The following is a 25,065-nucleotide window of genomic DNA, read 5'->3' as shown; positions in this document are numbered from 1 at the left end:
ATGCCTTTCACAAACGCTGGGATATGGTTTTTCTACACTTGATTAAACCATAACTTTGCTCTGATGTGGCTTGAAAAATCCCCATATTGGTTAGAAATTATCCTTTTAAACATTTCTGATAGTAATCACACCAACTTTATTATTGTGAGAGATTTTTTTCATGTCAACTTGGCCTAGGTCTTGGCTTGCCTAAGAAAGGTGTTGCTAGCCTATACTCATAACACACTACTACTACTAGCTCAAGAAGTACTAGTAGTATTAGCGCTAAAAGGCAACTGTACATGGGCTAGTCCCTAACTTGAATGGTTCCTAAGTTAGTCCTAAGGTAGATGCCATTTCTCTGGCTGGGATGAGATGTACCCAGCTAGACTACAACACTTTTAAAAACAAGCAAATGCAAACGTATCTCTTATTCTTAATATTCATGAGCCATCTTGTTGGGGATACTTTGGCAGATGCAACAATTCAGATAGTGCGGGTAATGTAGAGCTGATCTCAAGCAATGTCAGTTGGATAGTGCTTTGCACACCTTTATAGCTAAGTTTATGAGAAATATGCCAAAATCCTTTTCTAAATTGCTGTACCTTTACAACAATCATATGATGTTAATGTACTAGAATGTACGTTTCGTGACAATGAATACCTTGAGTCATTCAGATATCTCTCTTATTGTTTTATATTTTATACTATTACATCATTTGATATGACATTTCATCAAACTTTCTAGTACTTGATACGTTTTGCAAAATTTGCAGGTTTTCTCCAGCAACTAACATCCAAAAAAGAATCCTGCAGCCACCAACAACAAACCAACCAGGGAGTTGTTATGGTTCCATAACAACTCCCTGAACCAACTCACCTGCCTTGTTCTTTTATGTATTATCATTTAGATTGTTTCTATAATAAATTTATTAAACATCTTCCAACATTAACAAATGATTTGGATGTTGTATATGCTTTGTTTTCTAGAAAATTTTAAATTAGATATTGTTGTCATTTGAAAAGACAGTTTGATTACTCTTTTCTGTGTTTTTCTATTGCAGTCTTTCCCTAGCCAGCATCCACTGCAACTGTCTTGGCATTCTACCATGTTACAACCACCAAACAAACCAACAACCACACCAGCCAGTCTTTTACCACCAGCATTGCTTGTATTTTTGTACGTTGTTTGTTTGATGTATGTTTGTTTGTTCTGTCTTGTGTAGTTTAATATGTTAAATCCAATCAAGCTTTCTTTTTTTTGTTAATAGGAATAAGACAAAGATGACTACAACAACAATGTTGGTGGTGGTGATGGTGATGAAAGAGGACAAGGACAACAAAGGTCAGCAGTGAACACAAAAACAACAACAACAAAAGTTGGTGGTGGACACAACAACAACAAAGTGAGGTGGTGGACACATCAACAAAAACAACAACAACATCAAAGGTTGTGGTGATGCGGAGGAAGACAGAAGGTTGGCAGTGGTCACAACAACAAAGAGGTTGTCGAGGAGGACCACAACAAGGTTTGTTTAATGTTTGTTTGTTGTTTGTTTGTTCTATGTAATGTTGTTTTATGCCCAATCCATTAAGCTTTTTTTTTTCTTGTTAATAGGTCTAAGACGAAGTTGGATACAACAACAACAACAACAAAAGTTGGTGGTGGACAAAGACGTTGTCGAGGAGGACCACAACAAGGTTGTGTTTGTTCCATGTTTGTTCAATATATTATTGAAGTTTTTATCATGTTTGCTTTTAGTTTCTTTGTTCTATGTTATGTTTCTTCTTTGTTTGTTTGATATGTTTTTTTGTTGTTCCTTTAGTGTATTTTTGTTTGTTTTTTGTTTAATGTATGTTCTATGTAATGTTGTTTAATGCCCAATCCAATTTGAGCTTTCGTTTTTTTCTTGTTAATAGGTGTTACATGAAGTGGACTATGACAACCGAAGTTGGTGGTGGATACAAACAACAACAACAACAAAGGTTGTGGTGATGCCGAGGACCACAAAGGTTGGCAGTGGACACAACAACAAATAGGTTGTCGAGGAAGACCACAACAAGGTTGTTCAATTTATCGTTGAAGTGTTTTCGTGTTTGTTTGTTCTATGCTACGTTTCTCCTTTGTTTGTTTATTGTTTGTTTGTTCTACGTTTTTTGTTTGTTTGTTTTTACTGTTTGTTTGTTCTATGTAATGTTGTTTAATGCCCAATCCAATTTAAGCTTTCTTTTTTTCTTGTTAATAGGTGTAACAGGAAGTGGACTACGACAACAACAACAACAACCAAAGTTGGTGATGGACACAACAACAAAAACAACAACAAAGGTTGTGGTAGAGCCGAGGACCAGAAAGGTTGGCAGTGAACAAAACAACAAAGAACAAGGTTGTGTTTAGTATCATTTTTCATGTTTGTTTTTAGTTTGTTTGTTCTACAATGTTCTGTTTCTTCTGTTTGATATGTTTGTTTGTTTGTTTGTTTGTTTGTTTGTTTGTTCTGTGTTTGTTCTGTGTTTGTTCTATGTAATGTTGTTTTATGCCCAATCCAATTAAGCTTTCTTTTTTTATTGTTAATAGGTGTAAGACGAAGTTGACAATAACAACAACAACGGCAACAAAAGTTGGTGGTGGACACAACGACAAACAACAAAGGTTGTGGTGATGCCGAGGACCACAAAGGTTGGCAGTGGACACAACAACAAAGACGTTGTCGAGGAGGACCACAACAAGGTTGTGTTTGTTCCATGTTTGTTCAATTTAATATTGAAGTTTTTATCATGTTTGTTTTTAGTTTCTTTGTTCTATGTTATGTTTCTTCTTTGTTTGTTTGATATGTTTTTTTGTTGTTCCTTTAGTGTATTTTTGTTGTTTTTTGTTTGATGTATGTTCTATGTAATGTTAATTAATGCCCAATCCAATTTGAGCTTTCGTTTTTTTCTTGTTAATAGGTGTTACATGAAGTGGACTACGACAACAACAACCAAGTTGGTGGTGGACACAAACAACAACAACAACAAAAACAACAAAGGTTGTGGTGATGCATAGGACCACAAAGGTTGGCAATGTTTGTTTGTTGTTTATTTGTTTTATGTAATGTTGTTTAATGCCCAATCCAATTTGAGCTTTCTTTTTTTTTCTTGTTAATAGGTGAAGTGGACTATGACAACCGAAGTTGGTGGTGGATACAAACAACAACAACAACAAAGGTTGTGGTGATGCCGAGGACCACAAAGATTGGCAGTGGACACAACAACAAAGACGTTGTCGAGGACGACCACAACAAGGTTGTGTTTGTTCCATGTTTGTTCAATTTATCGTTGAAGTTTTTTCATGTTTGTTTTTAGATTGTTTGTTCTTTGTTTGTTTGATATGTTTGTTTGTTGTTTGTTTGGTATGTTAGTTCAATGTTTGTTTGGTTTGTTTATTCTATGTAATGTTGTTTAATGCCCAATCCAATTTAAGCTTTCTTTTTTTCTTGTTAATAGGTGTAACAGGAAGTGGACTACGACAACAACAACAACAACAACCAAAGTTGGTGATGGACACCACAACAAAAACAACAACAACAACAACAAAGGTTGTGGTGGTGTGGAGGACGACAAAGGTTGGCAGTGGACACAACAACAAATAGGTTGTCGAGGAAGACCACAACAAGGTTGTTCAATTTATCGTTGAAGTTTTTTCGTGTTTGTTTGTTCTATGCTACGTTTCTCCTTTGTTTGTTTATTGTTTGTTTGTTCTACGTTTTTTGTTTGTTGTTTGTTTTTACTGTTTGTTTGTTCTATGTAATGTTGTTTAATGCCCAATCCAATTTAAGCTTTCTTTTTTTCTTGTTAATAGGTGTAACAGGAAGTGGACTACGACAACAACAACAACAACCAAAGTTGGTGATGGACACAACAACAAAAACAACAACAAAGGTTGTGGTAGAGCCGAGGACCAGAAAGGTTGGCAGTGAAGAAAACAACAAAGAACAAGGTTGTGTTTGGTATCATTTTTCATGTTTGTTTTTAGTTTGTTTGTTCTACAATGTTCTGTTTCTTCTGTTTGATATGTTTGTTTGTTGTTTGTTTGTTCTGTGTTTGTTCTATGTAATGTTGTTTTATGCCCAATCCAATTAAGCTTTCTTTTTTTATTGTTAATAGGTGTAAGACGAAGTTGACAATAACAACAACAACGGCAACAAAAGTTGGTGGTGGACACAACAACAAACAACAACAAACAACAAAGGTTGTGGTGATGCCTAGGACCACAAAGGTTGGCAGTGGACACAACAACAAAGACGTTGTCGAGGAGGACCACAACAAGGTTGTGTTTGTTCCATGTTTGTTCAATTTAATATTGAAGTTTTTATCATGTTTGTTTTTAGTTTCTTTGTTCTATGTTATGTTTCTTCTTTGTTTGTTTGATATGTTTTTTTGTTGTTCCTTTAGTGTATTTTTGTTTGTTTTTTGTTTGATGTATGTTCTATGTAATGTTGTTTAATGCCCAATCCAATTTGAGCTTTCGTTTTTTTCTTGTTAATAGGTGTTACATGAAGTGGACTACGACAACAACAACCAAGTTGGTGGTGGACACAAACAACAACAACAAAGGTTTTGGTGATGCATAGGACCACAAAGGTTGGCAATGTTTGTTTGTTGTTTATTTGTTTTACGTAATGTTGTTTAATGCCCAATCCAATTTGAGCTTTCTTTTTTTTTCTTGTTAATAGGTGTTACATGAAGTGGACTATGACAACCGAAGTTGGTGGTGGATACAAACAACAACAACAACAAAGGTTTTGGTGATGCCGAGGACCACAAAGGTTGGCAGTGGACACAACAACAAAGACCTTGTCGAGGACGACCACAACAAGGTTGTGTTTGTTCCATGTTTTTCAATTTATCGTTGAAGTTTTTTCATGTTTGTTTTTAGATTGTTTGTTCTTTGTTTGTTTGATATGTTTGTTTGTTGTTTGTTTGGTTGATATGTTTGTTTGTTGTTTGTTTGGTATGTTAGTTCAATGTTTGTTTGGTTTGTTTATTCTATGTAATGTTGTTTAATGCCCAATCCAAGCTTTCTTTTTTTCTTGTTAATAGGTGTAACAGGAAGTGGACTACGACAACAACAACAACAAAGGTTGTGGTGGTGTGGAGGACGACAAAGGTTGGCAGTGGACACAACAACAAAGAGGTTGTCGAGGAAGACCACAACAAGGTTGTTCAATTTATCGTTTTTTCGTGTTTGTTTGTTCTATGCTACGTTTCTCCTTTGTTTGTTTATTGTTTGTTTGTTCTACGTTTTTTGTTTGTTGTTTGTTTTTACTGTTTGTTTGTTCTATGTAATGTTGTTTAATGCCCAATCCAATTTAAGCTTTCTTTTTTTCTTGTTAATAGGTGTAACAGGAAGTGGACTACGACAACAACAACAACAACCAAAGTTGGTTATGGACACAACAACAAAAACAACAACAAAGGTTGTGGTAGAGCCGAGGACCAGAAAGGTTGGCAGTGAAGAAAGCAACAAAGAACAAGGTTGTGTTTGGTATCATTTTTCATGTTTGTTTTTAGTTTGTTTGTTCTACAATGTTCTGTTTCTTCTCTGTTTGATATGTTTGTTTGTTGTTTGTTTGTTCTGTGTTTGTTCTATGTAATGTTGTTTTATGCCCAATCCAATTAAGCTTTCTTTTTTTATTGTTAATAGGTGTAAGACGAAGTTGACAATAACAACAACAACGGCAACAAAAGTTGGTGGTGGACACAACAACAAACAACAACAAAGGTTGTGGTGATGCCGAGGACCACAAAGGTTGGCAGTGGACACAACAACAAAGACGTTGTCGAGGAGGACCACAACAAGGTTGTGTTTGTTCCATGTTTGTTCAATTTATTATTGAAGTTTTTATCATGTTTGTTTTTAGTTTCTTTGTTCTATGTTATGTTTCTTCTTTGTTTGTTTGATATGTTTTTTTGTTGTTCCTTTAGTGTATTTTTGTTTGTTTTTTGTTTGATGTATGTTCTATGTAATGTTGTTTAATGCCCAATCCAATTTGAGCTTTCGTTTTTTTCTTGTTAATAGGTGTAACAGGAAGTGGACTACGACAACAACAACAACCAAAGTTGGTGGTGGACACAACAACAAAAACAACAACAACAACAAAGGTTGTGGTGGTGTGGAGGACGACAAAGGTTGGCAGTGGACACAACAACAAATAGGTTGTCGAGGAAGACCACAACAAAGTTGTTCAATTTATCGTTGAAGTTTTTTCGTGTTTGTTCTATGCTACGTTTCTCCTTTGTTTGTTTATTGTTTGTTTGTTCTACGTTTTGTTTGTTGTTTGTTTTTACTGTTTGTTTGTTTTATATAATGTTGTTTAATGCCCAATCCAATTTAAGCTTTCTTTTTTTCTTGTTAATAGGTAACAGGAAGTGGACTACGACAACAACAACAACAACCAAAGTTGGTGATGGACACAACAACAAAAACAACAACAAAGGTTGTGGTAGAGCCGAGGACCAGAAAGTTTTGCAGTGAACAAAACAACAAAGAACAAGGTTGTGTTTGGTATCATTTTTCATGTTTGTTTTTAGTTTGTTTGTTCTACAATGTTCTGTTTCTTCTGTTTGATATGTTTCTTTGTTGTTTGTTTGTTCTGTGTTTGTTCTATGTAATGTTGTTTTATGCCCAATCCAATTAAGCTTTCTTTTTTTATTGTTAATAGGTGTAAGACGAAGTTGACAATAACAACAACAACGGCAACAAAAGTTGGTGGTGGACACAACAACAAACAACAACAAAGGTTGTGGTGATGCCGAGGACCACAAAGGTTGGCAGTGGACACAACAACAAACGTTGTCGAGGAGGACCACAACAAGGTTGTGTTTGTTCCATATTTGTTCAATTTATTATTGAAGTTTTTATCATGTTTGTTTTTAGTTTCTTTGTTCTATGTTATGTTTCTTCTTTGTTTGTTTGATATGTTTTTTTGTTGTTCCTTTAGTGTATTTTTGTTTGTTTTTTGTTTGATGTATGTTCTATGTAATGTTGTTTAATGCCCAATCCAATTTGAGCTTTCGTTTTTTTCTTGTTAATAGGTGTAACAGGAAGTGGACTACGACAACAACAACCAAAGTTGGTGGTGGACACAACAACATAAACAACAACAACAACAAAGGTTGTGGTGGTGTGGAGGACGACAAAGGTTGGCAGTGGACACAACAACAAATAGGTTGTCGAGGAAGACCACAACAAAGTTGTTCAATTTATCGTTGAAGTTTTTTCGTGTTTGTTCTATGCTACGTTTCTCCTTTGTTTGTTTATTGTTTGTTTGTTCTACGTTTTTTGTTTGTTGTTTGTTTTTACTGTTTGTTTGTTTCATATAATGTTGTTTAATGCCCAATCCAATTTAAGCTTTCTTTTTTTCTTGTTAATAGGTAACAGGAAGTGGACTACGACAACAACAACCAAGTTGGTGGTGGACACAAACAACAACAACAACAAAAACAACAAAGGTTGTGGTGATGCATAGGACCACAAAGGTTGGCAATGTTTGTTTGTTGTTTATTTGTTTTATGTAATGTTGTTTAATGCCCAATCCAATTTGAGCTTTCTTTTTTTTTCTTGTTAATAGGTGTTACATGAAGTGGACTATGACAACCGAAGTTGGTGGTGGATACAAACAACAACAACAACAAAGGTTGTGGTGATGCCGAGGACCACAAAGGTTGGCAGTGGACACAACAACAAAGACGTTGTCGAGGACGACCACAACAAGGTTGTGTTTGTTCCATGTTTGTTCAATTTATCGTTGAAGTTTTTTCATGTTTGTTTTTAGATTGTTTGTTCTTTGTTTGTTTGATATGTTTGTTTGTTGTTTGTTTGGTATGTTAGTTCAATGTTTGTTTGGTTTGTTTATTCTATGTAATGTTGTTTAATGCCCAATCCAATTTAAGCTTTCTTTTTTTCTTGTTAATAGGTGTAACAGGAAGTGGACTACGACAACAACAACAACAACAACCAAAGTTGGTGATGGACACCACAACAACAACAACAACAACAAAGGTTGTGGTGGTGTGGAGGACGACAAAGGTTGGCAGTGGACACAACAACAAATAGGTTGTCGAGGAAGACCACAACAAGGTTGTTCAATTTATCGTTGAAGTTTTTTCGTGTTTGTTTGTTCTATGCTACGTTTCCCCTTTGTTTGTTTATTGTTTGTTTGTTCTACGTTTTTTGTTTGTTGTTTGTTTTTACTGTTTGTTTGTTCTATGTAATGTTGTTTAATGCCCAATCCAATTTAAGCTTTCTTTTTTTCTTGTTAATAGGTGTAACAGGAAGTGGACTACGACAACAACAACAACAACCAAAGTTGGTGATGGACACAACAACAACCAAAGTTGGTGATGGACACAACAACAAAAACAACAACAAAGGTTGTGGTAGAGCCGAGGACCAGAAAGGTTGGCAGTGAAGAAAACAACAAAGAACAAGGTTGTGTTTGGTATCATTTTTCATGTTTGTTTTTAGTTTGTTTGTTCTACAATGTTCTGTTTCTTCTGTTTGATATGTTTGTTTGTTGTTTGTTTGTTCTGTGTTTGTTCTATGTAATGTTGTTTTATGCCCAATCCAATTAAGCTTTCTTTTTTTATTGTTAATAGGTGTAAGACGAAGTTGACAATAACAACAACAACGGCAACAAAAGTTGGTGGTGGACACAACAACAAACAACAACAAACAACAAAGGTTGTGGTGATGCCGAGGACCACAAAGGTTGGCAGTGGACACAACAACAAAGACGTTGTCGAGGAGGACCACAACAAGGTTGTGTTTGTTCCATGTTTGTTCAATTTAATATTGAAGTTTTTATCATGTTTGTTTTTAGTTTCTTTGTTCTATGTTATGTTTCTTCTTTGTTTGTTTGATATGTTTTTTTGTTGTTCCTTTAGTGTATTTTTGTTTGTTTTTTGTTTGATGTATGTTCTATGTAATGTTGTTTTATGCCCAATCCAATTAAGCTTTCTTTTTTTATTGTTAATAGGTGTAAGACGAAGTTGACAATAACAACAACAACGGCAACAAAAGTTGGTGGTGGACACAACAACAACAAACAACAAAGGTTGTGGTGATGCCGAGGACCACAAAGGTTGGCAGTGGACACAACAACAAAGACGTTGTCGAGGAGGACCACAACAAGGTTGTGTTTGTTCCATGTTTGTTCAATTTAATATTGAAGTTTTTATCATGTTTGCTTTTAGTTTCTTTGTTCTATGTTATGTTTCTTCTTTGTTTGTTTGATATGTTTTTTTGTTGTTCCTTTAGTGTATTTTTGTTTGTTTTTTGTTTGATGTATGTTCTATGTAATGTTGTTTAATGCCCAATCCAATTTGAGCTTTCGTTTTTTTCTTGTTAATAGGTGTTACATGAAGTGGACTACGACAACAACAACCAAGTTGGTGGTGGACACAAACAACAACAACAACAACAAAGGTTGTGGTGATGCATAGGACCACAAAGGTTGGCAATGTTTGTTTGTTGTTTATTTGTTTTACGTAATGTTGTTTAATGCCCAATCCAATTTGAGCTTTCTTTTTTTTTCTTGTTAAGAGGTGTTACATGAAGTGGACTATGACAACCGAAGTTGGTGGTGGATACAAACAACAACAACAACAAAGGTTGTGGTGATGCCGAGGACCACAAAGGTTGGCAGTGGACACAACAACAAAGACGTTGTCGAGGACGACCACAACAAGGTTGTGTTTGTTCCATGTTTGTTCAATTTATCGTTGAAGTTTTTTCATGTTTGTTTTTAGATTGTTTGTTCTTTGTTTGTTTGATATGTTTGTTTGTTGTTTGTTTGGTATGTTAGTTCAATGTTTGTTTGGTTTGTTTATTCTATGTAATGTTGTTTAATGCCCAATCCAAGCTTTCTTTTTTTCTTGTTAATAGGTGTAACAGGAAGTGGACTACGACAACAACAACAACAACAACCAAAGTTGGTGATGGACACAACAACAAAAACAACAACAACAACAAAGGTTGTGGTGGTGTGGAGGACGACAAAGGTTGGCAGTGGACACAACAACAAACAGGTTGTCGAGGAAGACCACAACAAGGTTGTTCAATTTATCGTTTTTTCGTGTTTGTTTGTTCTATGCTACGTTTCTCCTTTGTTTGTTTATTGTTTGTTTGTTCTACGTTTTTTGTTTGTTGTTTGTTTTTACTGTTTGTTTGTTCTATGTAATGTTGTTTAATGCCCAATCCAATTTAAGCTTTCTTTTTTTCTTGTTAATAGGTGTAACAGGAAGTGGACTACGACAACAACAACAACAACCAAAGTTGGTTATGGACACAACAACAAAAACAACAACAAAGGTTGTGGTAGAGCCGAGGACCAGAAAGGTTGGCAGTGAAGAAAACAACAAAGAACAAGGTTGTGTTTGGTATCATTTTTCATGTTTGTTTTTAGTTTGTTTGTTCTACAATGTTCTGTTTCTTCTCTGTTTGATATGTTTGTTTGTTGTTTGTTTGTTCTGTGTTTGTTCTATGTAATGTTGTTTTATGCCCAATCCAATTAAGCTTTCTTTTTTTATTGTTAATAGGTGTAAGACGAAGTTGACAATAACAACAACAACGGCAACAAAAGTTGGTGGTGGACACAACAACAAACAACAACAAAGGTTGTGGTGATGCCGAGGACCACAAAGGTTGGCAGTGGACACAACAACAAAGACGTTGTCGAGGAGGACCACAACAAGGTTGTGTTTGTTCCATGTTTGTTCAATTTATTATTGAAGTTTTTATCATGTTTGTTTTTAGTTTCTTTGTTCTATGTTATGTTTCTTCTTTGTTTGTTTGATATGTTTTTTTGTTGTTCCTTTAGTGTATTTTTGTTTGTTTTTTGTTTGATGTATGTTCTATGTAATGTTGTTTAATGCCCAATCCAATTTGAGCTTTCGTTTTTTTCTTGTTAATAGGTGTTACATGAAGTGGACTACGACAACAACAACCAAGTTGGTGGTGGACACAAACAACAACAACAACAACAAAGGTTGTGGTGATGCATAGGACCACAAAGGTTGGCAATGTTTGTTTGTTGTTTATTTGTTTTACGTAATGTTGTTTAATGCCCAATCCAATTTGAGCTTTCTTTTTTTTTCTTGTTAAGAGGTGTTACATGAAGTGGACTATGACAACCGAAGTTGGTGGTGGATACAAACAACAACAACAACAAAGGTTGTGGTGATGCCGAGGACCACAAAGGTTGGCAGTGGACACAACAACAAAGACGTTGTCGAGGACGACCACAACAAGGTTGTGTTTGTTCCATGTTTGTTCAATTTATCGTTGAAGTTTTTTCATGTTTGTTTTTAGATTGTTTGTTCTTTGTTTGTTTGATATGTTTGTTTGTTGTTTGTTTGGTATGTTAGTTCAATGTTTGTTTGGTTTGTTTATTCTATGTAATGTTGTTTAATGCCCAATCCAAGCTTTCTTTTTTTCTTGTTAATAGGTGTAACAGGAAGTGGACTACGACAACAACAACAACAACCAAAGTTGGTGATGGACACAACAACAAAAACAACAACAACAACAAAGGTTGTGGTGGTGTGGAGGACGACAAAGGTTGGCAGTGGACACAACAACAAACAGGTTGTCGAGGAAGACCACAACAAGGTTGTTCAATTTATCGTTTTTTCGTGTTTGTTTGTTCTATGCTACGTTTCTCCTTTGTTTGTTTATTGTTTGTTTGTTCTACGTTTTTTGTTTGTTGTTTGTTTTTACTGTTTGTTTGTTCTATGTAATGTTGTTTAATGCCCAATCCAATTTAAGCTTTCTTTTTTTCTTGTTAATAGGTGTAACAGGAAGTGGACTACGACAACAACAACAACAACCAAAGTTGGTTATGGACACAACAACAAAAACAACAACAAAGGTTGTGGTAGAGCCGAGGACCAGAAAGGTTGGCAGTGAAGAAAACAACAAAGAACAAGGTTGTGTTTGGTATCATTTTTCATGTTTGTTTTTAGTTTGTTTGTTCTACAATGTTCTGTTTCTTCTCTGTTTGATATGTTTGTTTGTTGTTTGTTTGTTCTGTGTTTGTTCTATGTAATGTTGTTTTATGCCCAATCCAATTAAGCTTTCTTTTTTTATTGTTAATAGGTGTAAGACGAAGTTGACAATAACAACAACAACGGCAACAAAAGTTGGTGGTGGACACAACAACAAACAACAACAAAGGTTGTGGTGATGCCGAGGACCACAAAGGTTGGCAGTGGACACAACAACAAAGACGTTGTCGAGGAGGACCACAACAAGGTTGTGTTTGTTCCATGTTTGTTCAATTTATTATTGAAGTTTTTATCATGTTTGTTTTTAGTTTCTTTGTTCTATGTTATGTTTCTTCTTTGTTTGTTTGATATGTTTTTTTGTTGTTCCTTTAGTGTATTTTTGTTTGTTTTTTGTTTGATGTATGTTCTATGTAATGTTGTTTAATGCCCAATCCAATTTGAGCTTTCGTTTTTTTCTTGTTAATAGGTGTTACATGAAGTGGACTACGACAACAACAACCAAGTTGGTGGTGGACACAAACAACAACAACAACAAAAACAACAAAGGTTGTGGTGATGCATAGGACCACAAAGGTTGGCAATGTTTGTTTGTTGTTTATTTGTTTTATGTAATGTTGTTTAATGCCCAATCCAATTTGAGCTTTCTTTTTTTTTCTTGTTAATAGGTGTTACATGAAGTGGACTATGACAACCGAAGTTTGTGGTGGATACAAACAACAACAACAACAAAGGTTGTGGTGATGCCCGAGGACCACAAAGGTTGGCAGTGGACACAACAACAAAGACGTTGTCGAGGACGACCACAACAAGGTTGTGTTTGTTCCATGTTTGTTCAATTTATCGTTGAAGTTTTTTCATGTTTGTTTTTAGATTGTTTGTTCTTTGTTTGTTTGATATGTTTGTTTGTTGTTTGTTTGGTATGTTAGTTCAATGTTTGTTTGGTTTGTTTATTCTATGTAATGTTGTTTAATGCCCAATCCAATTTAAGCTTTCTTTTTTTCTTGTTAATAGGTGTAACAGGAAGTGGACTACGACAACAACAACAACAACAACCAAAGTTGGTGATGGACACCACAACAAAAACAACAACAACAACAAAGGTTGTGGTGGTGTGGAGGACGACAAAGGTTGGCAGTGGACACAACAACAAATAGGTTGTCGAGGAAGACCACAACAAGGTTGTTCAATTTATCGTTGAAGTTTTTTCGTGTTTGTTTGTTCTATGCTACGTTTCTCCTTTGTTTGTTTATTGTTTGTTTGTTCTACGTTTTTTGTTTGTTGTTTGTTTTTACTGTTTGTTTGTTCTATGTAATGTTGTTTAATGCCCAATCCAATTTAAGCTTTCTTTTTTTCTTGTTAATAGGTGTAACAGGAAGTGGACTACGACAACAACAACAACAACCAAAGTTGGTGATGGACACAACAACAACCAAAGTTGGTGATGGACACAACAACAAAAACAACAACAAAGGTTGTGGTAGAGCCGAGGACCAGAAAGGTTGGCAGTGAAGAAAACAACAAAGAACAAGGTTGTGTTTGGTATCATTTTTCATGTTTGTTTTTAGTTTGTTTGTTCTACAATGTTCTGTTTGATATGTTTGTTTGTTGTTTGTTTGTTCTGTGTTTGTTCTATGTAATGTTGTTTTATGCCCAATCCAATTAAGCTTTCTTTTTTTATTGTTAATAGGTGTAAGACGAAGTTGACAATAACAACAACAACGGCAACAAAAGTTGGTGGTGGACACAACAACAAACAACAACAAACAACAAAGGTTGTGGTGATGCCGAGGACCACAAAGGTTGGCAGTGGACACAACAACAAAGACGTTGTCGAGGAGGACCACAACAAGGTTGTGTTTGTTCCATGTTTGTTCAATTTAATATTGAAGTTTTTATCATGTTTGTTTTTAGTTTCTTTGTTCTATGTTATGTTTCTTCTTTGTTTGTTTGATATGTTTTTTTGTTGTTCCTTTAGTGTATTTTTGTTTGTTTTTTGTTTGATGTATGTTCTATGTAATGTTGTTTTATGCCCAATCCAATTAAGCTTTCTTTTTTTATTGTTAATAGGTGTAAGACGAAGTTGACAATAACAACAACAACGGCAACAAAAGTTGGTGGTGGACACAACAACAACAAACAACAAAGGTTGTGGTGATGCCGAGGACCACAAAGGTTGGCAGTGGACACAACAACAAAGACGTTGTCGAGGAGGACCACAACAAGGTTGTGTTTGTTCCATATTTGTTCAATTTAATATTGAAGTTTTTATCATGTTTGCTTTTAGTTTCTTTGTTCTATGTTATGTTTCTTCTTTGTTTGTTTGATATGTTTTTTTGTTGTTCCTTTAGTGTATTTTTGTTTGTTTTTTGTTTGATGTATGTTCTATGTAATGTTGTTTAATGCCCAATCCAATTTGAGCTTTCGTTTTTTTCTTGTTAATAGGTGTTACATGAAGTGGACTACGACAACAACAACCAAGTTGGTGGTGGACACAAACAACAACAACAACAACAAAGGTTGTGGTGATGCATAGGACCACAAAGGTTGGCAATGTTTGTTTGTTGTTTATTTGTTTTACGTAATGTTGTTTAATGCCCAATCCAATTTGAGCTTTCTTTTTTTTTCTTGTTAAGAGGTGTTACATGAAGTGGACTATGACAACCGAAGTTGGTGGTGGATACAAACAACAACAACAACAAAGGTTGTGGTGATGCCGAGGACCACAAAGGTTGGCAGTGGACACAACAACAAAGACGTTGTCGAGGACGACCACAACAAGGTTGTGTTTGTTCCATGTTTGTTCAATTTATCGTTGAAGTTTTTTCATGTTTGTTTTTAGATTGTTTGTTCTTTGTTTGTTTGATATGTTTGTTTGTTGTTTGTTTGGTATGTTAGTTCAATGTTTGTTTGGTTTGTTTATTCTATGTAATGTTGTTTAATGCCCAATCCAAGCTTTCTTTTTTTCTTGTTAATAGGTGTAACAGGAAGTGGACTACGACAACAACAACAACAACAACCAAAGTTGGTGATGGACACAACAACAAAAACAACAACAACAACAAAGGTTGTGGTGGTGTGGAGGACGACAAAGGTTGGCAGTGGACACAACAACAAACAGGTTGTCGAGGAAGACCACAACAAGGTTGTTCAATTTATCGTTTTTTCGTGTTTGTTTGTTCTATGCTACGTTTCTCCTTTGTTTGTTTATTGTTTGTTTGTTCTACGTTTTTTGTTTGTTGTTTGTTTTTACTGTTTGTTTGTTCTATGTAATGTTGTTTAATGCCCAATCCAATTTAAGCTTTCTTTTTTTCTTGTTAATAGGTGTAACAGGAAGTGGACTACGACAACAACAACAACAACCAAAGTTGGTTATGGACACAACAACAAAAACAACAACAAAGGTTGTGGTAGAGCCGAGGACCAGAAAGGTTGGCAGTGAAGAAAACAACAAAGAACAAGGTTGTGTTTGGTATCATTTTTCATGTTTGTTTTTAGTTTGTTTGTTCTACAATGTTCTGTTTCTTCTCTGTTTGATATGTTTGTTTGTTGTTTGTTTGTTCTGTGTTTGTTCTATGTAATGTTGTTTTATGCCCAATCCAATTAAGCTTTCTTTTTTTATTGTTAATAGGTGTAAGACGAAGTTGACAATAACAACAACAACGGCAACAAAAGTTGGTGGTGGACACAACAACAAACAACAACAAAGGTTGTGGTGATGCCGAGGACCACAAAGGTTGGCAGTGGACACAACAACAAAGACGTTGTCGAGGAGGACCACAACAAGGTTGTGTTTGTTCCATGTTTGTTCAATTTATTATTGAAGTTTTTATCATGTTTGTTTTTAGTTTCTTTGTTCTATGTTATGTTTCTTCTTTGTTTGTTTGATATGTTTTTTTGTTGTTCCTTTAGTGTATTTTTGTTTGTTTTTTGTTTGATGTATGTTCTATGTAATGTTGTTTAATGCCCAATCCAATTTGAGCTTTCGTTTTTTTCTTGTTAATAGGTGTTACATGAAGTGGACTACGACAACAACAACCAAGTTGGTGGTGGACACAAACAACAACAACAACAACAAAGGTTGTGGTGATGCATAGGACCACAAAGGTTGGCAATGTTTGTTTGTTGTTTATTTGTTTTACGTAATGTTGTTTAATGCCCAATCCAATTTGAGCTTTCTTTTTTTTTCTTGTTAAGAGGTGTTACATGAAGTGGACTATGACAACCGAAGTTGGTGGTGGATACAAACAACAACAACAACAAAGGTTGTGGTGATGCCGAGGACCACAAAGGTTGGCAGTGGACACAACAACAAAGACGTTGTCGAGGACGACCACAACAAGGTTGTGTTTGTTCCATGTTTGTTCAATTTATCGTTGAAGTTTTTTCATGTTTGTTTTTAGATTGTTTGTTCTTTGTTTGTTTGATATGTTTGTTTGTTGTTTGTTTGGTATGTTAGTTCAATGTTTGTTTGGTTTGTTTATTCTATGTAATGTTGTTTAATGCCCAATCCAAGCTTTCTTTTTTTCTTGTTAATAGGTGTAACAGGAAGTGGACTACGACAACAACAACAACAACAACCAAAGTTGGTGATGGACACAACAACAAAAACAACAACAACAACAAAGGTTGTGGTGGTGTGGAGGACGACAAAGGTTGGCAGTGGACACAACAACAAACAGGTTGTCGAGGAAGACCACAACAAGGTTGTTCAATTTATCGTTTTTTCGTGTTTGTTTGTTCTATGCTACGTTTCTCCTTTGTTTGTTTATTGTTTGTTTGTTCTACGTTTTTTGTTTGTTGTTTGTTTTTACTGTTTGTTTGTTCTATGTAATGTTGTTTAATGCCCAATCCAATTTAAGCTTTCTTTTTTTCTTGTTAATAGGTGTAACAGGAAGTGGACTACGACAACAACAACAACAACCAAAGTTGGTTATGGACACAACAACAAAAACAACAACAAAGGTTGTGGTAGAGCCGAGGACCAGAAAGGTTGGCAGTGAAGAAAACAACAAAGAACAAGGTTGTGTTTGGTATCATTTTTCATGTTTGTTTTTAGTTTGTTTGTTCTACAATGTTCTGTTTCTTCTCTGTTTGATATGTTTGTTTGTTGTTTGTTTGTTCTGTGTTTGTTCTATGTAATGTTGTTTTATGCCCAATCCAATTAAGCTTTCTTTTTTTATTGTTAATAGGTGTAAGACGAAGTTGACAATAACAACAACAACGGCAACAAAAGTTGGTGGTGGACACAACAACAAACAACAACAAAGGTTGTGGTGATGCCGAGGACCACAAAGGTTGGCAGTGGACACAACAACAAAGACGTTGTCGAGGAGGACCACAACAAGGTTGTGTTTGTTCCATGTTTGTTCAATTTATTATTGAAGTTTTTATCATGTTTGTTTTTAGTTTCTTTGTTCTATGTTATGTTTCTTCTTTGTTTGTTTGATATGTTTTTTTGTTGTTCCTTTAGTGTATTTTTGTTTGTTTTTTGTTTGATGTATGTTCTATGTAATGTTGTTTAATGCCCAATCCAATTTGAGCTTTCGTTTTTTTCTTGTTAATAGGTGTTACATGAAGTGGACTACGACAACAACAACCAAGTTGGTGGTGGACACAAACAACAACAACAACAACAACAAAAACAACAAAGGTTGTGGTGATGCATAGGACCACAAAGGTTGGCAATGTTTGTTTGTTGTTTATTTGTTTTATGTAATGTTGTTTAATGCCCAATCCAATTTGAGCTTTCTTTTTTTTTCTTGTTAATAGGTGTTACATGAAGTGGACTATGACAACCGAAGTTTGTGGTGGATACAAACAACAACAACAACAAAGGTTGTGGTGATGCCCGAGGACCACAAAGGTTGGCAGTGGACACAACAACAAAGACGTTGTCGAGGACGACCACAACAAGGTTGTGTTTGTTCCATGTTTGTTCAATTTATCGTTGAAGTTTTTTCATGTTTGTTTTTAGATTGTTTGTTCTTTGTTTGTTTGATATGTTTGTTTGTTGTTTGTTTGGTATGTTAGTTCAATGTTTGTTTGGTTTGTTTATTCTATGTAATGTTGTTTAATGCCCAATCCAATTTAAGCTTTCTTTTTTTCTTGTTAATAGGTGTAACAGGAAGTGGACTACGACAACAACAACAACAACAACCAAAGTTGGTGATGGACACCACAACAAAAACAACAACAACAACAAAGGTTGTGGTGGTGTGGAGGACGACAAAGGTTGGCAGTGGACACAACAACAAATAGGTTGTCGAGGAAGACCACAACAAGGTTGTTCAATTTATCGTTGAAGTTTTTTCGTGTTTGTTTGTTCTATGCTACGTTTCTCCTTTGTTTGTTTATTGTTTGTTTGTTCTACGTTTTTTGTTTGTTGTTTGTTTTTACTGTTTGTTTGTTCTATGTAATGTTGTTTAATGCCCAATCCAATTTAAGCTTTCTTTTTTTCTTGTTAATAGGTGTAACAGGAAGTGGACTACGACAACAACAACAACAACCAAAGTTGGTGATGGACACAACAACAACCAAAGTTGGTGATGGACACAACAACAAAAACAACAACAAAGGTTGTGGTAGAGCCGAGGACCAGAAAGGTTGGCAGTGAAGAAAACAACAAAGAACAAGGTTGTGTTTGGTATCATTTTTCATGTTTGTTTTTAGTTTGTTTGTTCTACAATGTTCTGTTTCTTCTGTTTGATATGTTTGTTTGTTGTTTGTTTGTTCTGTGTTTGTTCTATGTAATGTTGTTTTATGCCCAATCCAATTAAGCTTTCTTTTTTTATTGTTAATAGGTGTAAGACGAAGTTGACAATAACAACAACAACGGCAACAAAAGTTGGTGGTGGACACAACAACAAACAACAACAAACAACAAAGGTTGTGGTGATGCCGAGGACCACAAAGGTTGGCAGTGGACACAACAACAAAGACGTTGTCGAGGAGGACCACAACAAGGTTGTGTTTGTTCCATGTTTGTTCAATTTAATATTGAAGTTTTTATCATGTTTGTTTTTAGTTTCTTTGTTCTATGTTATGTTTCTTCTTTGTTTGTTTGATATGTTTTTTTGTTGTTCCTTTAGTGTATTTTTGTTTGTTTTTTGTTTGATGTATGTTCTATGTAATGTTGTTTTATGCCCAATCCAATTAAGCTTTCTTTTTTTATTGTTAATAGGTGTAAGACGAAGTTGACAATAACAACAACAACGGCAACAAAAGTTGGTGGTGGACACAACAACAACAAACAACAAAGGTTGTGGTGATGCCGAGGACCACAAAGGTTGGCAGTGGACACAACAACAAAGACGTTGTCGAGGAGGACCACAACAAGGTTGTGTTTGTTCCATATTTGTTCAATTTAATATTGAAGTTTTTATCATGTTTGCTTTTAGTTTCTTTGTTCTATGTTATGTTTCTTTGTTTGTTTGATATGTTTTTTTGTTGTTCCTTTAGTGTATTTTTGTTTGTTTTTTGTTTGATGTATGTTCTATGTAATGTTGTTTAATGCCCAATCCAATTTGAGCTTTCGTTTTTTTCTTGTTAATAGGTGTTACATGAAGTGGACTACGACAACAACAACCAAGTTGGTGGTGGACACAAACAACAACAACAACAACAAAGGTTGTGGTGATGCATAGGACCACAAAGGTTGGCAATGTTTGTTTGTTGTTTATTTGTTTTACGTAATGTTGTTTAATGCCCAATCCAATTTGAGCTTTCTTTTTTTTTCTTGTTAAGAGGTGTTACATGAAGTGCACTATGACAACCGAAGTTGGTGGTGGATACAAACAACAACAACAACAAAGGTTGTGGTGATGCCGAGGACCACAAAGGTTGGCAGTGGACACAACAACAAAGACGTTGTCGAGGACGACCACAACAAGGTTGTGTTTGTTCCATGTTTGTTCAATTTATCGTTGAAGTTTTTTCATGTTTGTTTTTAGATTGTTTGTTCTTTGTTTGTTTGATATGTTTGTTTGTTGTTTGTTTGGTATGTTAGTTCAATGTTTGTTTGGTTTGTTTATTCTATGTAATGTTGTTTAATGCCCAATCCAAGCTTTCTTTTTTTCTTGTTAATAGGTGTAACAGGAAGTGGACTACGACAACAACAACAACAACAACCAAAGTTGGTGATGGACACAACAACAAAAACAACAACAACAACAAAGGTTGTGGTGGTGTGGAGGACGACAAAGGTTGGCAGTGGACACAACAACAAACAGGTTGTCGAGGAAGACCACAACAAGGTTGTTCAATTTATCGTTTTTTCGTGTTTGTTTGTTCTATGCTACGTTTCTCCTTTGTTTGTTTATTGTTTGTTTGTTCTACGTTTTTTGTTTGTTGTTTGTTTTTACTGTTTGTTTGTTCTATGTAATGTTGTTTAATGCCCAATCCAATTTAAGCTTTCTTTTTTTCTTGTTAATAGGTGTAACAGGAAGTGGACTACGACAACAACAACAACAACCAAAGTTGGTTATGGACACAACAACAAAAACAACAACAACGGTTGTGGTAGAGCCGAGGACCAGAAAGGTTGGCAGTGAAGAAAACAACAAAGAACAAGGTTGTGTTTGGTATCATTTTTCATGTTTGTTTTTAGTTTGTTTGTTCTACAATGTTCTGTTTCTTCTCTGTTTGATATGTTTGTTTGTTGTTTGTTTGTTCTGTGTTTGTTCTATGTAATGTTGTTTTATGCCCAATCCAATTAAGCTTTCTTTTTTTATTGTTAATAGGTGTAAGACGAAGTTGACAATAACAACAACAACGGCAACAAAAGTTGGTGGTGGACACAACAACAAACAACAACAAAGGTTGTGGTGATGCCGAGGACCACAAAGGTTGGCAGTGGACACAACAACAAAGACGTTGTCGAGGAGGACCACAACAAGGTTGTGTTTGTTCCATGTTTGTTCAATTTATTATTGAAGTTTTTATCATGTTTGTTTTTAGTTTCTTTGTTCTATGTTATGTTTCTTCTTTGTTTGTTTGATATGTTTTTTTGTTGTTCCTTTAGTGTATTTTTGTTTGTTTTTTGTTTGATGTATGTTCTATGTAATGTTGTTTAATGCCCAATCCAATTTGAGCTTTCGTTCTTTTCTTGTTAATAGGTGTTACATGAAGTGGACTACGACAACAACAACCAAGTTGGTGGTGGACACAAACAACAACAACAACAACAACAACAACAAAAACAACAAAGGTTGTGGTGATGCATAGGACCACAAAGGTTGGCAATGTTTGTTTGTTGTTTATTTGTTTTATGTAATGTTGTTTAATGCCCAATCCAATTTGAGCTTTCTTTTTTTTTCTTGTTAATAGGTGTTACATGAAGTGGACTATGACAACCGAAGTTTGTGGTGGATACAAACAACAACAACAACAAAGGTTGTGGTGATGCCCGAGGACCACAAAGGTTGGCAGTGGACACAACAACAAAGACGTTGTCGAGGACGACCACAACAAGGTTGTGTTTGTTCCATGTTTGTTCAATTTATCGTTGAAGTTTTTTCATGTTTGTTTTTAGATTGTTTGTTCTTTGTTTGTTTGATATGTTTGTTTGTTGTTTGTTTGGTATGTTAGTTCAATGTTTGTTTGGTTTGTTTATTCTATGTAATGTTGTTTAATGCCCAATCCAATTTAAGCTTTCTTTTTTTCTTGTTAATAGGTGTAACAGGAAGTGGACTACGACAACAACAACAACAACAACCAAAGTTGGTGATGGACACCACAACAAAAACAACAACAACAACAAAGGTTGTGGTGGTGTGGAGGACGACAAAGGTTGGCAGTGGACACAACAACAAATAGGTTGTCGAGGAAGACCACAACAAGGTTGTTCAATTTATCGTTGAAGTTTTTTCGTGTTTGTTTGTTCTATGCTACGTTTCTCCTTTGTTTGTTTATTGTTTGTTTGTTCTACGTTTTTTGTTTGTTGTTTGTTTTTACTGTTTGTTTGTTCTATGTAATGTTGTTTAATGCCCAATCCAATTTAAGCTTTCTTTTTTTCTTGTTAATAGGTGTAACAGGAAGTGGACTACGACAACAACAACAACAACCAAAGTTGGTGATGGACACAACAACAACCAAAGTTGGTGATGGACACAACAACAAAAACAACAACAAAGGTTGTGGTAGAGCCGAGGACCAGAAAGGTTGGCAGTGAACAAAACAACAAAGAACAAGGTTGTGTTTGGTATCATTTTTCATGTTTGTTTTTAGTTTGTTTGTTCTACAATGTTCTGTTTCTTCTGTTTGATATGTTTGTTTGTTGTTTGTTTGTTCTGTGTTTGTTCTATGTAATGTTGTTTTATGCCCAATCCAATTAAGCTTTCTTTTTTTATTGTTAATAGGTGTAAGACGAAGTTGACAATAACAACAACAACGGCAACAAAAGTTGGTGGTGGACACAACAACAAACAACAACAAACAACAAAGGTTGTGGTGATGCCGAGGACCACAAAGGTTGGCAGTGGACACAACAACAAAGACGTTGTCGAGGAGGACCACAACAAGGTTGTGTTTGTTCCATGTTTGTTCAATTTAATATTGAAGTTTTTATCATGTTTGTTTTTAGTTTCTTTGTTCTATGTTATGTTTCTTCTTTGTTTGTTTGATATGTTTTTTTGTTGTTCCTTTAGTGTATTTTTGTTTGTTTTTTGTTTGATGTATGTTCTATGTAATGTTGTTTTATGCCCAATCCAATTAAGCTTTCTTTTTTTATTGTTAATAGGTGTAAGACGAAGTTGACAATAACAACAACAACGGCAACAAAAGTTGGTGGTGGACACAACAACAAACAACAACAAACAACAAAGGTTGTGGTGATGCCGAGGACCACAAAGGTTGGCAGTGGACACAACAACAAAGACGTTGTCGAGGAGGACCACAACAAGGTTGTGTTTGTTCCATGTTTGTTCAATTTATTATTGAAGTTTTTATCATGTTTGCTTTTAGTTTCTTTGTTCTATGTTATGTTTCTTTGTTTGTTTGATATGTTTTTTTGTTGTTCCTTTAGTGTATTTTTGTTTGTTTTTTGTTTGATGTATGTTCTATGTAATGTTGTTTAATGCCCAATCCAATTTGAGCTTTCGTTTTTTTCTTGTTAATAGGTGTTACATGAAGTGGACTACGACAACAACAACCAAGTTGGTGGTGGACACAAACAACAACAACAACAACAACAACAAAGGTTGTGGTGATGCATAGGACCACAAAGGTTGGCAATGTTTGTTTGTTGTTTATTTGTTTTACGTAATGTTGTTTAATGCCCAATCCAATTTGAGCTTTTTTTTTCTTGTTAAGAGGTGTTACATGAAGTGGACTATGACAACCGAAGTTGGTGGTGGATACAAACAACAACAACAACAAAGGTTGTGGTGATGCCGAGGACCACAAAGGTTGGCAGTGGACACAACAACAAAGACGTTGTCGAGGACGACCACAACAAGGTTGTGTTTGTTCCATGTTTGTTCAATTTATCGTTGAAGTTTTTTCATGTTTGTTTTTAGATTGTTTGTTCTTTGTTTGTTTGATATGTTTGTTTGTTGTTTGTTTGGTATGTTAGTTCAATGTTTGTTTGGTTTGTTTATTCTATGTAATGTTGTTTAATGCCCAATCCAAGCTTTCTTTTTTTCTTGTTAATAGGTGTAACAGGAAGTGGACTACGACAACAACAACAACAACAACCAAAGTTGGTGATGGACACAACAACAAAAACAACAACAACAACAAAGGTTGTGGTGGTGTGGAGGACGACAAAGGTTGGCAGTGGACACAACAACAAACAGGTTGTCGAGGAAGACCACAACAAGGTTGTTCAATTTATCGTTTTTTCGTGTTTGTTTGTTCTATGCTACGTTTCTCCTTTGTTTGTTTATTGTTTGTTTGTTCTACGTTTTTTGTTTGTTGTTTGTTTTTACTGTTTGTTTGTTCTATGTAATGTTGTTTAATGCCCAATCCAATTTAAGCTTTCTTTTTTTCTTGTTAATAGGTGTAACAGGAAGTGGACTACGACAACAACAACAACAACCAAAGTTGGTTATGGACACAACAACAAAAACAACAACAAAGGTTGTGGTAGAGCCGAGGACCAGAAAGGTTGGCAGTGAAGAAAACAACAAAGAACAAGGTTGTGTTTGGTATCATTTTTCATGTTTGTTTTTAGTTTGTTTGTTCTACAATGTTCTGTTTCTTCTCTGTTTGATATGTTTGTTTGTTGTTTGTTTGTTCTGTGTTTGTTCTATGTAATGTTGTTTTATGCCCAATCCAATTAAGCTTTCTTTTTTTATTGTTAATAGGTGTAAGACGAAGTTGACAATAACAACAACAACGGCAACAAAAGTTGGTGGTGGACACAACAACAAACAACAACAAAGGTTGTGGTGATGCCGAGGACCACAAAGGTTGGCAGTGGACACAACAACAAAGACGTTGTCGAGGAGGACCACAACAAGGTTGTGTTTGTTCCATGTTTGTTCAATTTATTATTGAAGTTTTTATCATGTTTGTTTTTAGTTTCTTTGTTCTATGTTATGTTTCTTCTTTGTTTGTTTGATATGTTTTTTTGTTGTTCCTTTAGTGTATTTTTGTTTGTTTTTTGTTTGATGTATGTTCTATGTAATGTTGTTTAATGCCCAATCCAATTTGAGCTTTCGTTCTTTTCTTGTTAATAGGTGTTACATGAAGTGGACTACGACAACAACAACCAAGTTGGTGGTGGACACAAACAACAACAACAACAACAACAAAAACAACAAAGGTTGTGGTGATGCATAGGACCACAAAGGTTGGCAATGTTTGTTTGTTGTTTATTTGTTTTATGTAATGTTGTTTAATGCCCAATCCAATTTGAGCTTTCGTTTTTTTCTTGTTAATAGGTGTTACATGAAGTGGACTACGACAACAACAACCAAGTTGGTGGTGGACACAAACAACAACAACAACAACAACAACAAAGGTTGTGGTGATGCATAGGACCACAAAGGTTGGCAATGTTTGTTTGTTGTTTATTTGTTTTACGTAATGTTGTTTAATGCC

The 25,065-nt window shown here is 35.1% G+C and overlaps 1 protein-coding gene across 6 annotated transcripts in view; it reads left to right on the top strand.

Annotated features, from left to right (window-relative positions):
- Positions 1-25,065, top strand: part of LOC139976271 (uncharacterized) — a 50,171-nt gene that overhangs the window by 1,269 nt on the left and 23,837 nt on the right. The window contains exons 2-5 of one of the 6 annotated variants that reach the window (XR_011796059.1): positions 1,044-1,159; positions 1,251-1,508; positions 1,598-1,680; positions 2,926-2,944. Coding sequence is in view for 1 of the 6 variants with exons in the window: in XM_071984915.1 (XP_071841016.1) it covers positions 1,439-1,508; positions 1,598-1,680; positions 2,926-3,015 (243 nt within the window). In the remaining 5 variants the exon portion in view is untranslated. Of the gene's footprint in view, positions 1-1,043; positions 1,160-1,250; positions 1,509-1,597; positions 1,870-1,899; positions 1,977-2,925; positions 3,031-25,065 lie in introns of those variants that run through there. The other 5 variants (XR_011796058.1, XR_011796060.1, XR_011796062.1 and 2 more) reach the window with 5 other exon arrangements.

This window comes from Apostichopus japonicus, chromosome 11 (genome assembly GCF_037975245.1).
Source record: "Apostichopus japonicus isolate 1M-3 chromosome 11, ASM3797524v1, whole genome shotgun sequence".
In the NCBI taxonomy this organism is placed as follows: domain Eukaryota; kingdom Metazoa; phylum Echinodermata; class Holothuroidea; order Aspidochirotida; family Stichopodidae; genus Apostichopus; species Apostichopus japonicus.
The sequence above is the reverse complement of the archived record's forward strand: the minus strand, read 5'-3'. Positions and strand labels throughout refer to the sequence as shown.